The 15,003-nt window shown below is 65.4% G+C and overlaps 2 protein-coding genes across 3 annotated transcripts; one reads left to right on the top strand and one right to left on the bottom strand.

Moving 5' to 3' along the window:
* Nucleotides 1-564: 564 nt before the first annotated feature.
* On the bottom strand, nt 565-9,710 carry PKP3 (plakophilin 3). Of its 2 annotated transcripts, XM_074371247.1 has the most exons (15): nt 9,555-9,710; nt 7,795-7,993; nt 5,499-5,578; nt 5,220-5,347; nt 4,716-5,027; nt 4,504-4,627; nt 3,849-4,053; nt 3,341-3,515; nt 2,731-2,848; nt 2,490-2,660; nt 2,229-2,414; nt 1,681-1,834; nt 1,307-1,499; nt 1,123-1,210; nt 565-940 (listed from the first exon to the last, which is right to left on the bottom strand). In XM_074371247.1, the coding sequence occupies exons 1-15, from the start codon at nt 9,639-9,641 to the stop codon at nt 905-907; spliced, it is 2,256 nt and encodes a 751-aa protein (XP_074227348.1). In that variant the 5' UTR covers nt 9,642-9,710; the 3' UTR covers nt 565-904. The 2 variants fall into 2 exon arrangements, with proteins under 2 accessions (XP_074227348.1, XP_074227347.1); XM_074371246.1 differs by having other exon boundaries at nt 4,716-5,347.
* A 707-nt stretch (nt 9,711-10,417) lies between these two features.
* Nucleotides 10,418-14,650, top strand: LOC105062431 (phosphatidylserine synthase 2-like). The gene is made up of 8 exons (XM_074372977.1): nt 10,418-10,440; nt 10,515-10,579; nt 10,996-11,048; nt 12,789-12,907; nt 13,090-13,204; nt 13,274-13,419; nt 13,516-13,701; nt 13,884-14,650. Exons 1-8 carry the CDS (start codon nt 10,418-10,420, stop codon nt 14,044-14,046), a joined length of 870 nt encoding a protein of 289 aa, XP_074229078.1. The 3' UTR covers nt 14,047-14,650.
* The last annotated feature ends 353 nt before the right edge of the window (nt 14,651-15,003 follow it).

Below are 15,003 nucleotides of genomic sequence, written 5' to 3'. Positions count from 1 at the left end.
GGGGGGCAGGCCCCTAGAGACTTCAGATTCTAAACTTTGCAGAAGAAGCCTTTGGTTGTAAAAATATCAGTGGGAGGTTCACAACCAAATGGCCTAACTTGGTGAGATGGGGAGGGGGCCCAGCACCTACTGGACCCCAAGCCTCAGACAGACAGCATGAGTCCTGTCGGGGCACCCCCAGGCCCAGTGAGGCAGGGCAGAGAGGTGTTGGGTGCATGTGCCACATGAGCCCAGCCCAGCAGGGCAGCACCAAAGCCAGCAGCAGTTCCAGTTGTCCCAGGAGCGGTCATTGCTCTGCTCGCGAGGTCCCCAGCTCTGCTGCACCAGTGCTTCACTTGGGCTGAGGCTGCCACTGCTGCTGCCCCGTCTCCTCCACTCTTTGGCCTCCCACTGCTGGACACGCCCTCCTCCCTGTCCTGGGTCTCCTGACACGGAGACGCCTGTGTGTGGGCTCAGGGCGGGTGTCCTCAGGGGTGGGCATGGTTGTGCTGGAGGACACTGCTGAATCCTTGGATCCAACCCCCAGGTCTGGCCAGCCCAAGAAGCACGCAGGGCTGTGGCTGCTGTGTTCACGGCCACTTTTATTCCCAGCGCTGGTTGTCCCAAGGCCCTCCTGGGCCACAGCCAGCCCCACCTCTGCCAGTCACCTGGCCACGACCCCACGCATCAGATCAGCCTCAAGCCCTGCCCCACTCCCTGCCCTGCAGAAGCCAAGTCCCTAGCCACAAGCCCCTGTCCCCTCCCCCATGGCCCATGCCTTCAAGTCGCACATGGATGGGGCTCCGTTGAGAGGCCCCTGGGCCATCATCAACCTTCTCAAGCTGGCTGGCGAGCAGCCCTGAGCTGAGCCCGTCCCTCGGAGGCCGGGTCACGTTCCGTCCTCCTTCTCCAAGGAAGGCCTTGCCTACGGGCCCAGGAAGTCCTCCTTTCGGTAGCCCTTCTGCAGTGGAGAGGGAACCCAGGGTCAGGATGTGCTGCCCTGCACCCGTCCGCCCCAGTGTGCTGGAAGCAGAACCCTGGTCTCCCCGGTCTCCGGTGCCACACGGGCTTCCGCGTCCCTCCCCGCCGTCCCCGGCCCCCACCCTGCGCTTGGGGCCTGCCCATCCTGGACTGCGGACATACCGCCCGGAAGTCTCGGTGGAGCTTGCTGTACTGCCACAGGTTGGCCAGGAGGCTGGAGGCCGCCCTCGAGGACTTCTCACTGTCGGGGCTGGGGGCAGGGGGCAGGGGTCAGCAGGGCAACGGGCATGGCCAGAGATGGGGTGGGCTGGGGCACCCTGGGCCGGGTGTGAGGTTGGGCCCTGACCTGTCCCGCATCTTCTTGAGGAAGACCAGCTTGCGGAGTCCATCGAAGTAAAGCAGGTCCCGGGCGGCGACTGGACTGGCCACCACCAGGTTGTTGAGCACGGCTATGATGTTCACGAGCACGTCAGCCGGAGGGCACTTCTCACCCACGCTGCCAGGCAGCTTCTCGATCAGGTGACTCACCACCTTGGTGGCTGCCAGGAGGTGGGAAGGTCAGGCTCTACCGCCCCCCCAGCCACCTCGGCACCTTCCATGCCTGTCTGTCCACCGGCTCTGGCTTCCCAGAAGCTGCCCAATGGGCAGCAGCAAAGTCCAGGGGTGAGCCCAGCCAGGCAGGGTGAGGCAAAACCCTGGCTCCGGGACAGCCAGACTCACACATCTCATCCTTGTTCCTGGCGTTCCGAGACAGGTTTCGGATGAGGCCAGTCAGTGAGCGCAGCTGGTGGTGGTCAGCGGTCCGAACTCGGTCCAGCAGCGGGTTCAGGATGCGCTCCTGCTCCAGAGCCAGCCGGCTCAGCACGCCTGCCCACTGCAGGTGAGAAAGGGGCTGGTGAGCACAGGTGCCGGCCCTCAAGGCCCCAACCTCCCTGGCACCTCCCTTAAGCCCAGCGCAGACCTTGAATCCTCACAGGCCCCTGGGCCTGTCTGGGATGCTGACCTCATGCTTCTTGCTGCCCCTCAGAGTCCCCTGCCTTCTCGTCCCGCCTGCTCTGCCCGGAGGTCGGCACCCTCCACTGCCTCCTGCCTCCTTTCCTCCCTCGCTCTGAAGTTCTGGCTCCCCTTACAGACTGTAAACTCCCGGAGAGTGGGCTCCTGTCTCCTGTTCACCCCTCGTATCCCCGACCCGTGGGCAGGTGTGGGTCAGGCCAGGCACAGCCCTGTGGTGCCCAGGACACCTGCCGGGTGTCCGCAGGGGCCCTCACCCTGCGGTCGCCCGCAGTGATGTTCTGCAGTGCCCCAGCGGCCGCCTCGGTGGTGTGCCGGTTGAGCTCGCAACGCTGCAGCAGCCGGTTGTACAGCCCCACGATCTGGGGGCTCCACAGCCACTCAAGGCCCTTGGGGTCCTTAGACACCTCGGCAAAGGTGAGCGCATCAGCCATGAGGGGCAGCTGGGAGAAGAGGGCAGAGGGTCAGCTGCGGGCAGGCCAGCACCTCTGCTCCCACCAACCCAGGCCCACTCCCACCTCTCGGAGCCGCCGGCTCTGCGGAGTGAAGCAGCCCACCACCTCGCCGGGCGGCGCCCCCACCACGTCCCGGCGGCCCCGGCCCTCCAGCCGCTGCAGGGCAGATGGCGGCATCTCGTCATACAGGCGGTAGGACAGGTTCCTCAGCACGCACACAGCATTCTCCACGCTCTGCAGAGGGCGGGCAGCAGTTAGAGCAGGCTGGAGCCCCTCAGGCCCCCAGGCACTGGCCGACCCTCACCTTGTCCTCACACTTGCCCACGTCCAGGGCGTGGTTGATATAGGTGACCAGGGCATCCACCAGCCCGTGGCACTCACGCATCTTTTGACGAGTGGCCTGGGAGGCTGAGCTGAGGTTCCTGTGGGTGGAGGCAGATCAGAGACCGCCACAGGGACCCCAGGCAGAGCTCACCTCCCACAGGGACCCCCCCCCCCCAAACAGCCACAGGGGCCCAAAACCAAGGGCTGAGATCCTGAGCACCAACCCTCTCCTTCCCCTGAGCTGGGCCCTGCCCCAGGCACCTCCTGCTCCTAGTCCTGGGATGGGGGGGACACGGCGGCCCTGACCCCTCTGCCTGCCCATCCCCAACCCTCTCCTCAAAGTGCCCGGGGGCGGAGAGAGGTTATAAATGTCAGACCAAGTCCCTGATGTAAGGAAACCTCAGCCTGTGAACCCAGAGTCTGTCGACATCTGACTGGGGGACACACCTGATGGCCTGATCCCCTCCTGCATCAGCACTCTGCCTCGCTTGTCTGTCCACATCTCCCAGCCCGCGGCCACCTCCGCCATGTCATTCAGACCTCAGACCCAAAGGCCCCTTCTCGGGCCTCCCCCACCCCGCCCAGCGCACCTGAGGAAGCCCGTGGCGTTGTAGAAGATCTCGGCCTCTGAGGCGTTCTGCTGGATGAGGGGGGGTCCCCCAGCCCCCGAGAGGGGGCTCAGCACCAGGTCTGTGAGCTGTTCCAACGTGTCTCGGGCCAGGCGGTCCTTCAGGTGGTCACTGGAGGACAAGTTCCACAGGATCCCTGCGGCAGGGGGCCAAGTCCGTGGTCAGGGGCAGCCCACCAGCCCCTCTGGCTCTTCCAGGGATGGTGGGGAGGAGGCTCCTGACCTCTCTCTCCCTGGGCCCCGCCTGGCACTTCCAGCCTCACCCAAGAGCCTCGATGGGGAGAGCCTGAGTGTGACCTGCAGGGTCACGGGGCTGCAACAGAGCAGAGAGGACACTTGGGGACACGGGGCCTGGGGTCTGGGGTGCAAGGTCAGCTCCAAAGAGACAAGCCCCAGAAACAGCGGTGGGGACCCAGGGAAGAGGCAGGCGGGGCGGCGCGGGGTGGCCGGGCGGTGGGGCCCAGGGCCACCTGTGACGTTCTTGCGCAGCTCGTCGTCCTGCTCGCGCAGCGTGCGCAGCAGCTCGAAGATGCCGTTCTCTTCCACCAGGGCCAGCTTGTTGTCCGCGCTGTCATACACGAGGTTGCGCATGGCGCCCGTGGCATGGCGCTGCACCTCCTGGTTGGCGTGGTTGAAGAGCTTCACCAGCCTGGGCACGGCCTGAAGGCTGCGGGCCTGCAGGCACAGGCATGCAGGTGTCAGCACGCGTGCAAGGGTGGACGCGCACGGGTGTATGCAGGTGGATGTGTGTACGTGCATGCAGGCTTATGTAAATGATGCAGGTGTGTAGACGTGTGCCAGTGTATGTAGGCGTGTACGGATGCTGTGAACATGTGCACTTGTATAGCGCTTGTACACTGATGTGTGGACGTTACCCCAGTGCACACAGGCACGTGCAGACGTGCGGATGTAAGCAGGTGTGTGGGGATACATGCAGGTGTGTGCAGACATACACAAGTCACTCCCTCCTGCCCGTCCTCTGCTGAGGAGGCTCTGAGCAGGACCAGGTCTGCCCAGTCAGCTTGGGGATCTGCAAGGGGTGGTCAGGGACTGGAGGGCAGTGAGCGAAGGGGGGCCAATGCAGGGTGTCCCCAGGCCGGGGGCCACGGGCAGCAGGGTGGTCACCTGCTTCTTGGCCGTCGCGTCACTGTAGCACTTGTGTTGGATGTAGGCCGCTCCCAGCACCTGCAGGTTGGGGTCTGAAGCCATGAGGTACTTGACTGCTGAGGGCAGGTCAATGTCATCAAAGCTGCAGAGACAGGCGGCAGGTGTCAGGCTGACCCAGGGATGGACTAGGGTCACGGCAGAAGCCCCTCCCAGAGCCAGGCCCAGCTCACCCGCTGCTGAGCCTCTGCAGTGTGCGGTGGCTACCGTAGCTGTCCAGCGCACGCATGTCCGGCAGGTGGCCCGAGTCAGCCAGGCTGAGGCTGAGGCTGCGCACGGATGGCGCCCGGGTCACAGGCTCCAGGACGGCCCCCGGCGGCCCCCCAGGCCCCGCACGGCTGCGGTGGCTGCTCTGGAATCGCTGCAGGGTTCGCATGGCGGGGGCACGGATGGTCCGGCTGGGTGGTCCCTCGGTGGGCTCCGGCCAATCCAGACCCCCAGCCTGGCCAGAGCTGGAGCTGGCATGGCGTTCATAGGCAAAGGACCTGTACGCGGAGGCAGCGGACGGCTCCAGCTGCTCGGACACCACACTGTAGCGGTCATCCGGGCCCCCGGCCCCCAGCCTCAGGGAGCGCAGGGACAAGGTGTCATAATCCACCCGGCTCCCCACCCTGCCACGCTCGTGGAAGGACACGGGCCGGGTGGGCATTGGTGCAGCAGGCTGGGCAGCCCCGTACCCGGCAGCCCCAAAGGCACTGCCCCCATTGTGGGCAGAGCTCAGCCTCCGACTGGAGCTCAGGTCCACGGCTGAACGGGAGGACCAGGAAGCAGGGCTGTAGGTAGGTTTGGCGATGGGCCGGAAGGTCTGCGGGTAGGCGGGGGGGGGGGGGAGGGATGGACAGTGAGGGGTGCGGCGGCTCTCCTGGCGCCAGTCCCCTCCTCCTGACCCTGAAGCCCTCAGCCTACCCCAGAACCCCCCTCATGTGACCCTTTGGGCTGGAAAGGGTGTCACTCACCGAGGTGGTGTCCCCACTCAGGCCCTGGGAGCGGGAGCTGAAGCCAGCCTGCAGGGTGTGGTACCCGGCCCGGGACCCACCTGTGGACAGGGACAGCGGAGCCTGGCTGGGCTGATGGCCAAGTGCTGGCCTCCTGACTCCTCTCTGACCCTGAGGCCTGGCAGGGAGGTTGGGTGGACTCCAGGGCCAGGTGCCAGTGTCTCTGCCATTGCCTCATTGTACCCTGCCAGCCGTGTTTGCTCCCTCCCTGAGGCTGCCTGGGGAGTGTGCCAGGGACTCCTACATTAGCTCTCAGCCCTGCCAGGGTACAGTGCCTGGCTGCCTCCCCCAGGAAGCCACCCTGACCTCCTGTGAGCCCGTCCAGTGCTGTGGTCACCCCAGAGTGATGCCACACTCACCGAGGACACAAGTCTCCCTGGACTGGTGCCCTGAGGGGCAGTCCCTTGACCCACCTGGCAGAGCCACACCCGCCCCCAGCCACACACAGACTGAGGGCTCTGGCGCCAGCCTGACTACCTGGTGAGTGGACGGACGAGTGGGTGGGTGGAGGGTGGAGAGATGGGGGGAGGGCGAGTTGGACCATTGGAAGGATGGGTGGGTGGATGAACAGACTGCTAGGTGAAGGGATAACTAAGCTGGGAGGATGGCGAGCTGGTGAAGGGACAACTGAACGAGTATGTGTCAGATGCAGAATGGACAGGTGGGTGGGCTGTGCTTGGTCAGGCGCACTGGAAGAGCTGGGCAAGGGTCAAACCAAGGTAGAGCAGTGGCAACAGGCTGGGGTGGCATCGCCTGGGCGATGCCCGGGGTTGGGTCTTTAAACCTGGAGGGAGTTCCTGGGGGTGGTTAGCCTCTGCCAGAGTCCTGCTGGGGCCACACCTGGAGGAGGAAGAGTCCCCTCTCCCCAAAGGCCAGGGGACAGTGACCTGGCTGATGGGACTCAGGGTGGGGGTGAAGGGAAGAGGGGCCTTGGCCCCTCCCCCAACCTCTGCCCCACATCGGTCTAGGGGGACTCCCCAACCCAGCATGCTCCCCAGACCCGCCCTGGTTAATGAGGCTTCTGGGCAGGGGCTATTAACCCTTTGACGCTAGCGAGGCTGAGCCTGGGGGGGCACGCCCCGTGCCTGGGGACCTTACCCCCACCCCCAAATTATAATCCTCTTTTCCCTAATTGGCAGGGTAGCCAGGGTGGTAATTAACCCCTCCCTGCTCCCTCCTCTACCTCATGACCCCTGGGCACCCAACTTGGCCATAAGCAAGGCTGAAGCCTAGGGAGGGGGGTACCCAGGAATCCAGGCTGCCCTGACGACCCTGGCTGACCCTCCTTCCTCTGACCAGAGGCTGGAGGCCAGGACTGTGGGGGCCCTCCAATCATCTTGTGAACAACTTAGACCCGAGGTCTTGGCCTGTGACTTCCTGGAAGGTTCATCTTACCACCTAACATTGATCCCTGTTGCTGCAGCCTGGAAGGGAGGAAATGGCCCTTCTAGAGCCAGTGCCCAGAACTCGCTGCATCCGTGGGATCCTTCAACACTCATGCACGCACACACACTCACACGTACTCACACATTCATCACACACATGCACGCACACGCATGCATGCACCGGAGGATTGGGATTCCTACACGGGGGGCTGCCTGGCACGAGGGGCAGTCCCCCAGCCGCTGCTCTCACAGAGATTATGTGGGTCACTCCAACAGGTCCCTCCACTGCAATTCCCTGGGGAGACCCTGGCCCAGACAGGCGGGTGGCTCTGGGCCAGGAGCCCCAGACCCCACCCCTCATCTTTCTGTCTGCTCATTCCCATGGGGGCTGGGGGCAGGGTGAGGGTGGAGGAACACTATAGCCTGGGTGTCCGTGTCTCAGTGTGTTTGTGTCTCTGTGGGACTGATGTGTGTCTGCGTGTCTCTGAGGCCGTGTGTGAGCCCGTGTCATGGGGGCCTGGACGTGTGTGTGTTCCGTGTTTATCGGCAGAGATGGGCCTGGCTGGCGCGCCATGTGCTGCGCCGCCGGTTGTCCCCCAACTGGGGGCCGGGACTCAGGGCCAAGGGGCAGGTGAGGCCGGACCAGGCTTGCAGGGAGGACCCAGGGGACCCCGCTGGGAGGTGGGAGGCCCCACCTATGGCTTCTCCCACGCCCGCTGGGGCGGGGCGGTGACTCAAGGCATGGCCTCGGTGAGTCAGGGAGCTGAGCCCAGAGTCGGCTGCACCACGGCCTCTGGCCCTCGCACCACCACACCCGCTGGGGCCACTCTGGCCGCCACCGCCCGCTGCCCACCCTGCCCGTATCCGCCTACCTCCTCTGGCTGCCTCGGCGGCCCCCTCAGGCTCGGCGGCCCCATTGGGCCGTGGCTGCTGGCCCAGCTGCAGGAGGCGAGCGCGGACCTGCTCCTGGACCCGGGCCACCCGCAACCGCTCAGCCTCTGGCCCGTCTGCGCCCCGGCGGTCCAGCTGCAGGTCGGAGGGCAGTGCCAGGGAGCACACGCCGGCCTCGGGCTGCAGGGCCGACAGCAGGAAGTTACCGTCCTGCATGGCGGCTGGCGCGCGGGGCTGGGTCCACCTGGCCTGGGCCCGGCAGCCGCCTCCAGCCCGGGCTGTCTCCGCCGTCTCTTCTGTGCGGCCCTGTCCCTGAAGTCCCCTCCCCGCTGGCCTCGCCCAGGGCTGGCCTAGAGACAGACACCCGCCCAGCCCTGAGCTCAGCTAGGGGCGGGGACACCTGGGCCAGGTGGGAGGGAGGGGCCGCTGCCTGCTGGAATTTGGGCGGAAGAACAGGCCCTGCATGTTCCCCTCCTTTCGCCCGACCCAGGAGACGGGCAGAGGGGTCCAGGCCCTTTGTTCACAGCAAGCAAAGGCCATAGCAAGTCCTCTGAGCCCGCTGTCCTGAGTGTTAGGGAAGGGCCTAGAGAGGCCCCTGGGGAGCCTATGGCTGCCCCCTCTGGAAATCTGAGGGTGGGCCTCCCCCTCCCTGAGGAGCTGGGGGCTCCAGGTAACTCCACGGACCAGGCGGCCCAACCGTGAGGCTGGAATGAGGCCTAGACGGGGGCAGGTGGGGGCAGGGGTGGTGCGGCTTCAAGTCAGTGGTAGTGGACAGGCTTGAAGGTAAAGGAATTGAGTGGAGCTTTAGGGTGGAAGGGGGCTCTGGGGGCCCTTGTCCAGGTCCTTGGTGCCCGAGAGACCCCGGAAGTGTGAGGCTCACCCCCAGGCTCGTGACCTTCCAGATCTCCTCCTGTAGACCCCAGAAACCACCCCCCACCGCCCCCCTCTGCAGAGGCCTCCAAAGGACTGGCTTGGCCCTCTCTGGAGCCCCTCCTGTGCTCCTGCCCCCCAGGGTGTGGGGGTGGGAAACCGTTCCCAACACTGAGTCAGGGCTCAGCTCAGCAGGGGCAGGCAGGACTGCCCCCGGGGGCTGACTCAGAGGGCCCTCCCGCACTGGCTCGGGGCGCAGGACCTGGTATGTGCAGGGAAGAGCCTGGGAGTCTGAGAGAGCAGGACGAGGAGGGGTTGGAGCAGTGTGGGGAGTGGGGGGCGTAGGGTCAGAGATGGGGGGAGGCCCAGGCATGGTGGGGCTTGCCCCCTCAGCTGGACCAGCCTACTGCAAGGCCTCCGGGGTAGGCCTGGCATGGATCCAGGACAAGCCCCTGGCAGACTGGGTGGGGCAAGGGGTGAGCTCAGGAGGGCTGGAGGGGTGGGGATCAAGTGGCCTCTTGTACCTCCTGGGTTCCCCCTCGAAAGTCATGGAGCCCACCCTGAGTGGCCCTCTCGCCCATGGGAAGCCCTTGCCCCGGGCCCCGGACCCCTGAAGGCAGGGGACATGGTCCCGGGTAGAGATGATGGCTGGAGGACAGTGGCCTAGGGGTGAGGCAGGCGGGAGGGGGTGTCGGGAGGCAACCCTAGTGGTAAGGTCAGTGCTGGGGAGGAGACTGAGGGGTGGGAATCAGAGGTCAGGGAGGGGGGATTGGAGGGGGAGGGGAGGGGCCCCAGAAATGTCAGGGTGAAGCCTGGGGAGGAAGCCTGAGTTGGAGTCACCTCTTGGAGGGGTGCCCAGTGGTAGACCTACCCCGCTGGTGGTCCGGATACCGCCGGCCCTGGGGCTCATCCCAGAGGCCACTGCCGCCGGTCGAGGTCCAGGAGTCCTGGGCTCCATCCCGGGCCCAGCACAGCTGCTGGGGCCTCGGTGTGGGATGGGACTGTGGGGGCCCTGGGAGGGAGGAGTGGGAACGCCCGCACACCCCGCCAGCTCATCAGACCGGTTGCTTCCCAGGGAGACATGTTTTGTGTGGAAAAATCCCGGGAGACAAGTTTGTGCGGTGCTGAGTGTGCCTGAAGGTGCACGCCTGGCATGGGCCAGGACCCGCCCTTCACACGGAGTCCACCCGGGGCCTCCTGGGGCCTGCGGAGGCCAGGCTGGGCTGCATGACCAGGAAGCCAGCCTTGAAGGGCAGACTGCAGGTGGGGACTGGAGGGGACTTGTGCAGAGGCCCCGGGTGGAAGGACGGAGCCGCAGAGGGATGGAATGGGCTTTGGTGGGGTTGGAGCCACGGGAGGGAGAGGAAGCACCAGGCAGGTACCCCGTGGCCTGGTTTTCAACAGCCTGCAGGGTCCCCAGGGCTGGTTCTGAGGACTCTTGGCAGGAGAGGCTACGGGTGCCCCCGGCTGTGAGAAGCCTCCCTGAGGACACGTAGACCCTCCCACCTCCGATCTCCGGCCTTGGTGGCTCAGTGTGCTCTAGAGCTCAGGAGCTTTCTCTAACTGCTGCAGGGCCTGAGGGGCCTGCTATGGCTCGGACAGGTCCCCACCTTAAGCTCAGAGCCCAGTCCGACCCCTGCGACCAGCCTCCTGCTCCTTCCTCCACGAGAGTCCTCTTCTCCCTTGAGCCCGTGCATGGGGAGACAGCACAAGGGGGATTCAGTACCCGGCTTGATGGTGGACTTTCTGGAGGAGGGGTATCCCTGGCAGATGGAGGAAGACTCACCCAGGGAGCTTAGAAAACAAGCGGTAGGTCCGTCTGTGTGCGCAGGGCCTGGGGATCTGCTTTGGTGCGCTGTCAAGTTTTGAGAACCTGGAACCTGAGGGCCTGGAAAGGTGAGTGATGCTCCTCCTTGGGAGGTGGGTGGAAGGGGGGAGCCTGGACTCTGCCCTGGGAAGGCAGAAGGAAAGGCTATGGGGGCCCAAGAGGGGAGGTTAGCATTTACACCCCTCCAAGTGACCAGGCTTAGAGACTGGGCTGAGGCATCTACCGGAGGTGGGGACCCCGGGCAGTTGTTACAGAAGTTTCTGAAGGAGGAGCTGGGGGTAAGCAGCAGGTGGTGGACGGGATGGCTCTCAGGGCTGAGGGCCAGAGCAGGAGGCAGGATGGAAGGAGGACCCCTGATGCTGACTTTGGTAACCTGGGGGCCACTCACTGCCAAGGGGCACTCAGCAGGTGTGAGGGGCTGCCAGGCATCTGCAGGCGGAGCCTGAGGGGTAGCAAGAGGGCACCCCACCCCACTTCCTTTCAGAGGCTGGAGGACGGCTATTAGGCACCAGAGGACCTGGAGAAAAGCTTGAAAATGTAAGCAGGAAAATAAAACAAAATTCAGGAGCGCGCTGGAGTACAGAGAACCTAAGTAGATTGCCCGGGGCCACCCAGCCTGCAGGGGTGGGGGCAGATCAGAACGAGTTGACGTGCTAGGTGTAGGGGTGCAGCGCGCTCGCTCGCGGAGACCCAGGAGGCGCCGGTCTTGCTACTCCAGCCCTGCGCATCCTGGCGCTTCCTGTTGGCAAACTTGCGCCCACGCTGGCGAACCTTCCAAAGTCCTGAGGGCTTGTCTCCCGCCAAGTGCAGCCCAGGGCCAACCTCCTCCACTGAGCCTTCCTGGACTTGCACCACGGCACCGCCCCTGATCCCCCGGCTCCCGGGGCGGACGCCTGGGGCCAGGCATCCCCCACGCGCCGCCCACCCCGCGTCGTGCACCTTCAGTAGGGAAGGTCATGGAGGGATACAGCTCCCCCTCGCCCAATCCGCTGCCTGCACCTCAGCCCATCCGTCCACCGCTTGTGGTTCTGAGCTCTTCCCAGGCGCTCGTGCTGCTCTGGGCCAGCTGTGTGACCGAGACAGACGCAGCTTCTCGCGGGAGCTCTTCTAGGGTCGGGTGGGACTCAGACACAGCAGCCGACATGCAGTGGTGCTGTTGGGCTGGCCGGGCTGCCAGGAGACTCCAGGACCTCTTACTCCTCTGGGGCAGAGAGAGGAGCCTTGCAGAGGCCCCAGAGAGGACCCAAAAGGGAGCAGGGCAGCTGGAGCGCATGAGTGGATGGGGACGTGGAAGAGGGTGGGGGACGAGTGTGGGGTGCTTCAGTAGGGGAGTGACATGCCAGATTTGTGTTTCAAAGGACGTCAGCCTCTGTGAGGAGAATGAAGTGATTGAGAGCGGACTGGCTAGGAGGCAGCGGCTGGTCCCCCATGGTGGCCCCCAGATGCAGGGAAGGCGGGGAGAAGTGCTGAGTTCCTTGTCACTCGAGATGTGAAAGCTAATGCTTCCTCCCCCAGGAGGACTGTGCTGGGGCCCCAGGGACGCACCAGTCACCACTCACGGGCTTCGTGGTGCAGGCAGGGTGCTCAAGGCTTTGCTTAGGTTCTGGCCTTAATCCTACCAGGGTTCCCATAGCTGAGCTGCGATTGTCCCCATTTTACGGATGGGGAAACAGGTTCTGCAGGCTAACGAAGTTTCCAGAAGTTTGTGTGTGTAGAGAAATGTGCCCTGAGTGCTGGTGGTGGCATGGGGGATTTGGTAGAGCCCCTGAGGGTCCCCTGGCTTGGCCTGGGCCACTTCCTGCCCAGGTACGAAGAGGGGATCTGTTCCCAGTAGTTCACCTTCAGTCTTCTGAGAGGGATTCGCGCTCCCTGCAGTCCTCTCCCAGTGGCACCCGAGCAGCCCTCTGCCCTCACCATCTTGGTCACCCCTGGACTTGCCATCACTTTTGCTGGAACAACACCAGGGCTGGGTGTCCCTAGCTTTCCAACATCTTTCCCTGAGGACTCCCATGCTGTGGCCCAAAGGGCTGGCTGGCTGACCGAGACCTGGGAGGAGGGTGGCCTGATGCCCACAGAAGTCTCTACCCACGAGGCACGGTGACATCTTGGGCATGCATATGGCTGCTTTTTTTGATGTCAGTGTTTTAAACTTTCTATTTGAGGCCTCGCATGTAGGGCGGGGACTGGCTCTCCCATGGGCCCGGGAGGCGGAGTGGTGGCCCCGGACAGGATGGAGTGGGGTCTGTGGCACCCACCTCCCCCGGCTCCCGCCCCCAGTGGATCATGGACGTGCTCGTCTGCAACGGGCTGGGCATCTACTGCGGCATGAAGACCCTCGAGTGGCTGTCCCTGAAGACATACAAGTGGCAGGGCCTCTGGAACATCCCAACCTACAAGTACGTCCCAGGAGCCACCCTGCCCCACGGGGCCTCGGCGTCCCTGCCGGCCCTTCTCCGGACCACCCCGCCCTGGCCGCCCTCCCTGGGGGAAGTGGCCCAGGAAGAGGCCTGGGGGCGGGGCGGGGCGGGGCGGGGCGGGGCGGGGGCGGTGCCGCCCCAGGTGACAGCCCTGGTTCTAGGGGCAAGATGAAGAGGATCGCCTTCCAGTTCACGCCCTACAGCTGGGTGCGCTTCGAGTGGAAGCCCGCGTCCAGTCTGCGCCGCTGGCTGGCCGTGTGCGGCATCGTCCTGGTGGTAAGGCTGGCGGCCTCCCGCGCGCGGCCCCCGGGCACCGGGCTCACCCCCACCCTCCTCTGCCCCCAGTTTTTGTTGGCAGAACTGAACACGTTCTACCTGAAGTTCGTGCTGTGGCTGCCCCCCGAGCACTGCCTGGTCCTCCTGCGGCTGGTCTTCTTCGTCAACGTGGGCGGCGTGGCCATGCGGGAGATCTACGACTTCATGGACGACCCGTGAGGGCCGCGGGGGCCGGGGAGGCACGGGGGGAGCCGGGGCTGCCCCTCGGGCCGAGCTGGCCTGCACGCCCTCAGCCGACGCCTCCCCTGCAGGAAGCCCCACAAGAAGCTGGGCCAGCAGGCCTGGCTGGTGGCGGCCATCACGGTCACGGAGCTGCTCATCGTGGTCAAGTATGACCCGCAGACGCTCACGCTGTCCCTGCCCTTCTACATCTCGCAGTGCTGGACGCTCGGCTCCGTGCTCGCCCTCACCTGGACCGTCTGGCGCTTCTTCCTGCGGTGAGCCCGCACGCCACGGCCCTGCGCCTCCGGGCCTCTCCCCGGTCGGGTCCGAGGCGCCAGGCCCTGCGCTGCTCGGCTCTGCCCTGCCCGCGCTGGCACCCGTGGGGGGCGCGTCCGCGGGGCAGTGGCAGGGACCTCCAGGGCCCAGCTGGTGGTGACGCGGCCCCCGCTGCCACCAGGGACATCACCCTGAGGTACAAGGAGACCCGGCGGCAGAAGCAGCGGAGCAGGGCCGACGGCAGTGTGGACGGCGGTGTGGACGGGCATGGGCACCCGCCTGGGCCGGACGACTCCTTGGGGCCCGAGGAGGCCGCGAGGGAGGGGGTGCCGGCTCCAAATTGAGAACGGACGCTGCGCCTCAGCCGCGTGGAGCCCGGGCCCGCCGCCCTCCATCTGCTGGGATTCCCGCTGGGCCTCAGCCCTCAAGGTTTTCTTTTCCTTTTCTCCCACATGCACAGTGGGGCCAGGCACGTGTGTGTGTGTGTTGGGGGGGTTGTGCGTGCGGTCGTGTGGGCGTGCGTGCGTGCGTGCGTGCGTGGCAGCGTGAGTGCTCCTGGCTCCTGAGGCTCTGGGGCTCGCCCTGGGCCACGGCCTCCCCTTTCTGCGCAGTCAGCCCGCCAGCCTCGTCCGCACTAGGCCTTGGCACCCACTGAGCGGCTCGGCCCGAGCGGCAGCTTCGCGGTGCCCCTGCGGGCCCCACGACTCCCCTGGCAGCCCGTGCAAAGGATGATCACCCGGGAGCGCCCTGCGGCCGCTGAGAAAGGGCAGATCCTTCACTTGGGGGCTTTCACCTGACCTTCAGACCTGGAGGGTGTGTGGCCGGGGCTGGGGGTGGGGTCAGATACTCCAAGGCCTGGCATCCTGGTGGGTCGTGGGGTCTCCGTGCCCCCAGAGTTGACCTCATCCCCACGAGCAAACAGAACAAATAAAAGCCACGGTGAAGGTCTGTCGCTCTGCGTCTCCTCGCTGCCCTCTTCCTGTCGCCGCCAAGCCCTGCAAGGTGCCCAGGACCCTGGCTTCCACACACCCCCACTGGAAGGAAGCAGGTGGCCTCTTGCTAACCCGCTGCCCTCACCTCTGCCGTAGCCTGTGCCACCACGGACACCGTCCCCACCCCAGGTGCCCCGATGTCTCTTGGCTTCTCAGCCTCTGGCTTCCGTGAGCTGACCTCGCTTTGGGGGTGTGTGACGGGGGTCTCAGTGTGCCCCACCCAGAGGCCCGCCTGCTGCTGTCCCTGCGTCAGCTTTGCTCTGGGCAGACCCACTGCAGGGACACCAGGTGTCCTGTCCGCCCAGCTAG

Source organism: Camelus bactrianus, chromosome 10 (assembly GCF_048773025.1).
Source record: "Camelus bactrianus isolate YW-2024 breed Bactrian camel chromosome 10, ASM4877302v1, whole genome shotgun sequence".
Taxonomy (NCBI): Eukaryota; Metazoa; Chordata; class Mammalia; order Artiodactyla; family Camelidae; genus Camelus; species Camelus bactrianus.
The sequence above is the reverse complement of the archived record's forward strand: the minus strand, read 5'-3'. Positions and strand labels throughout refer to the sequence as shown.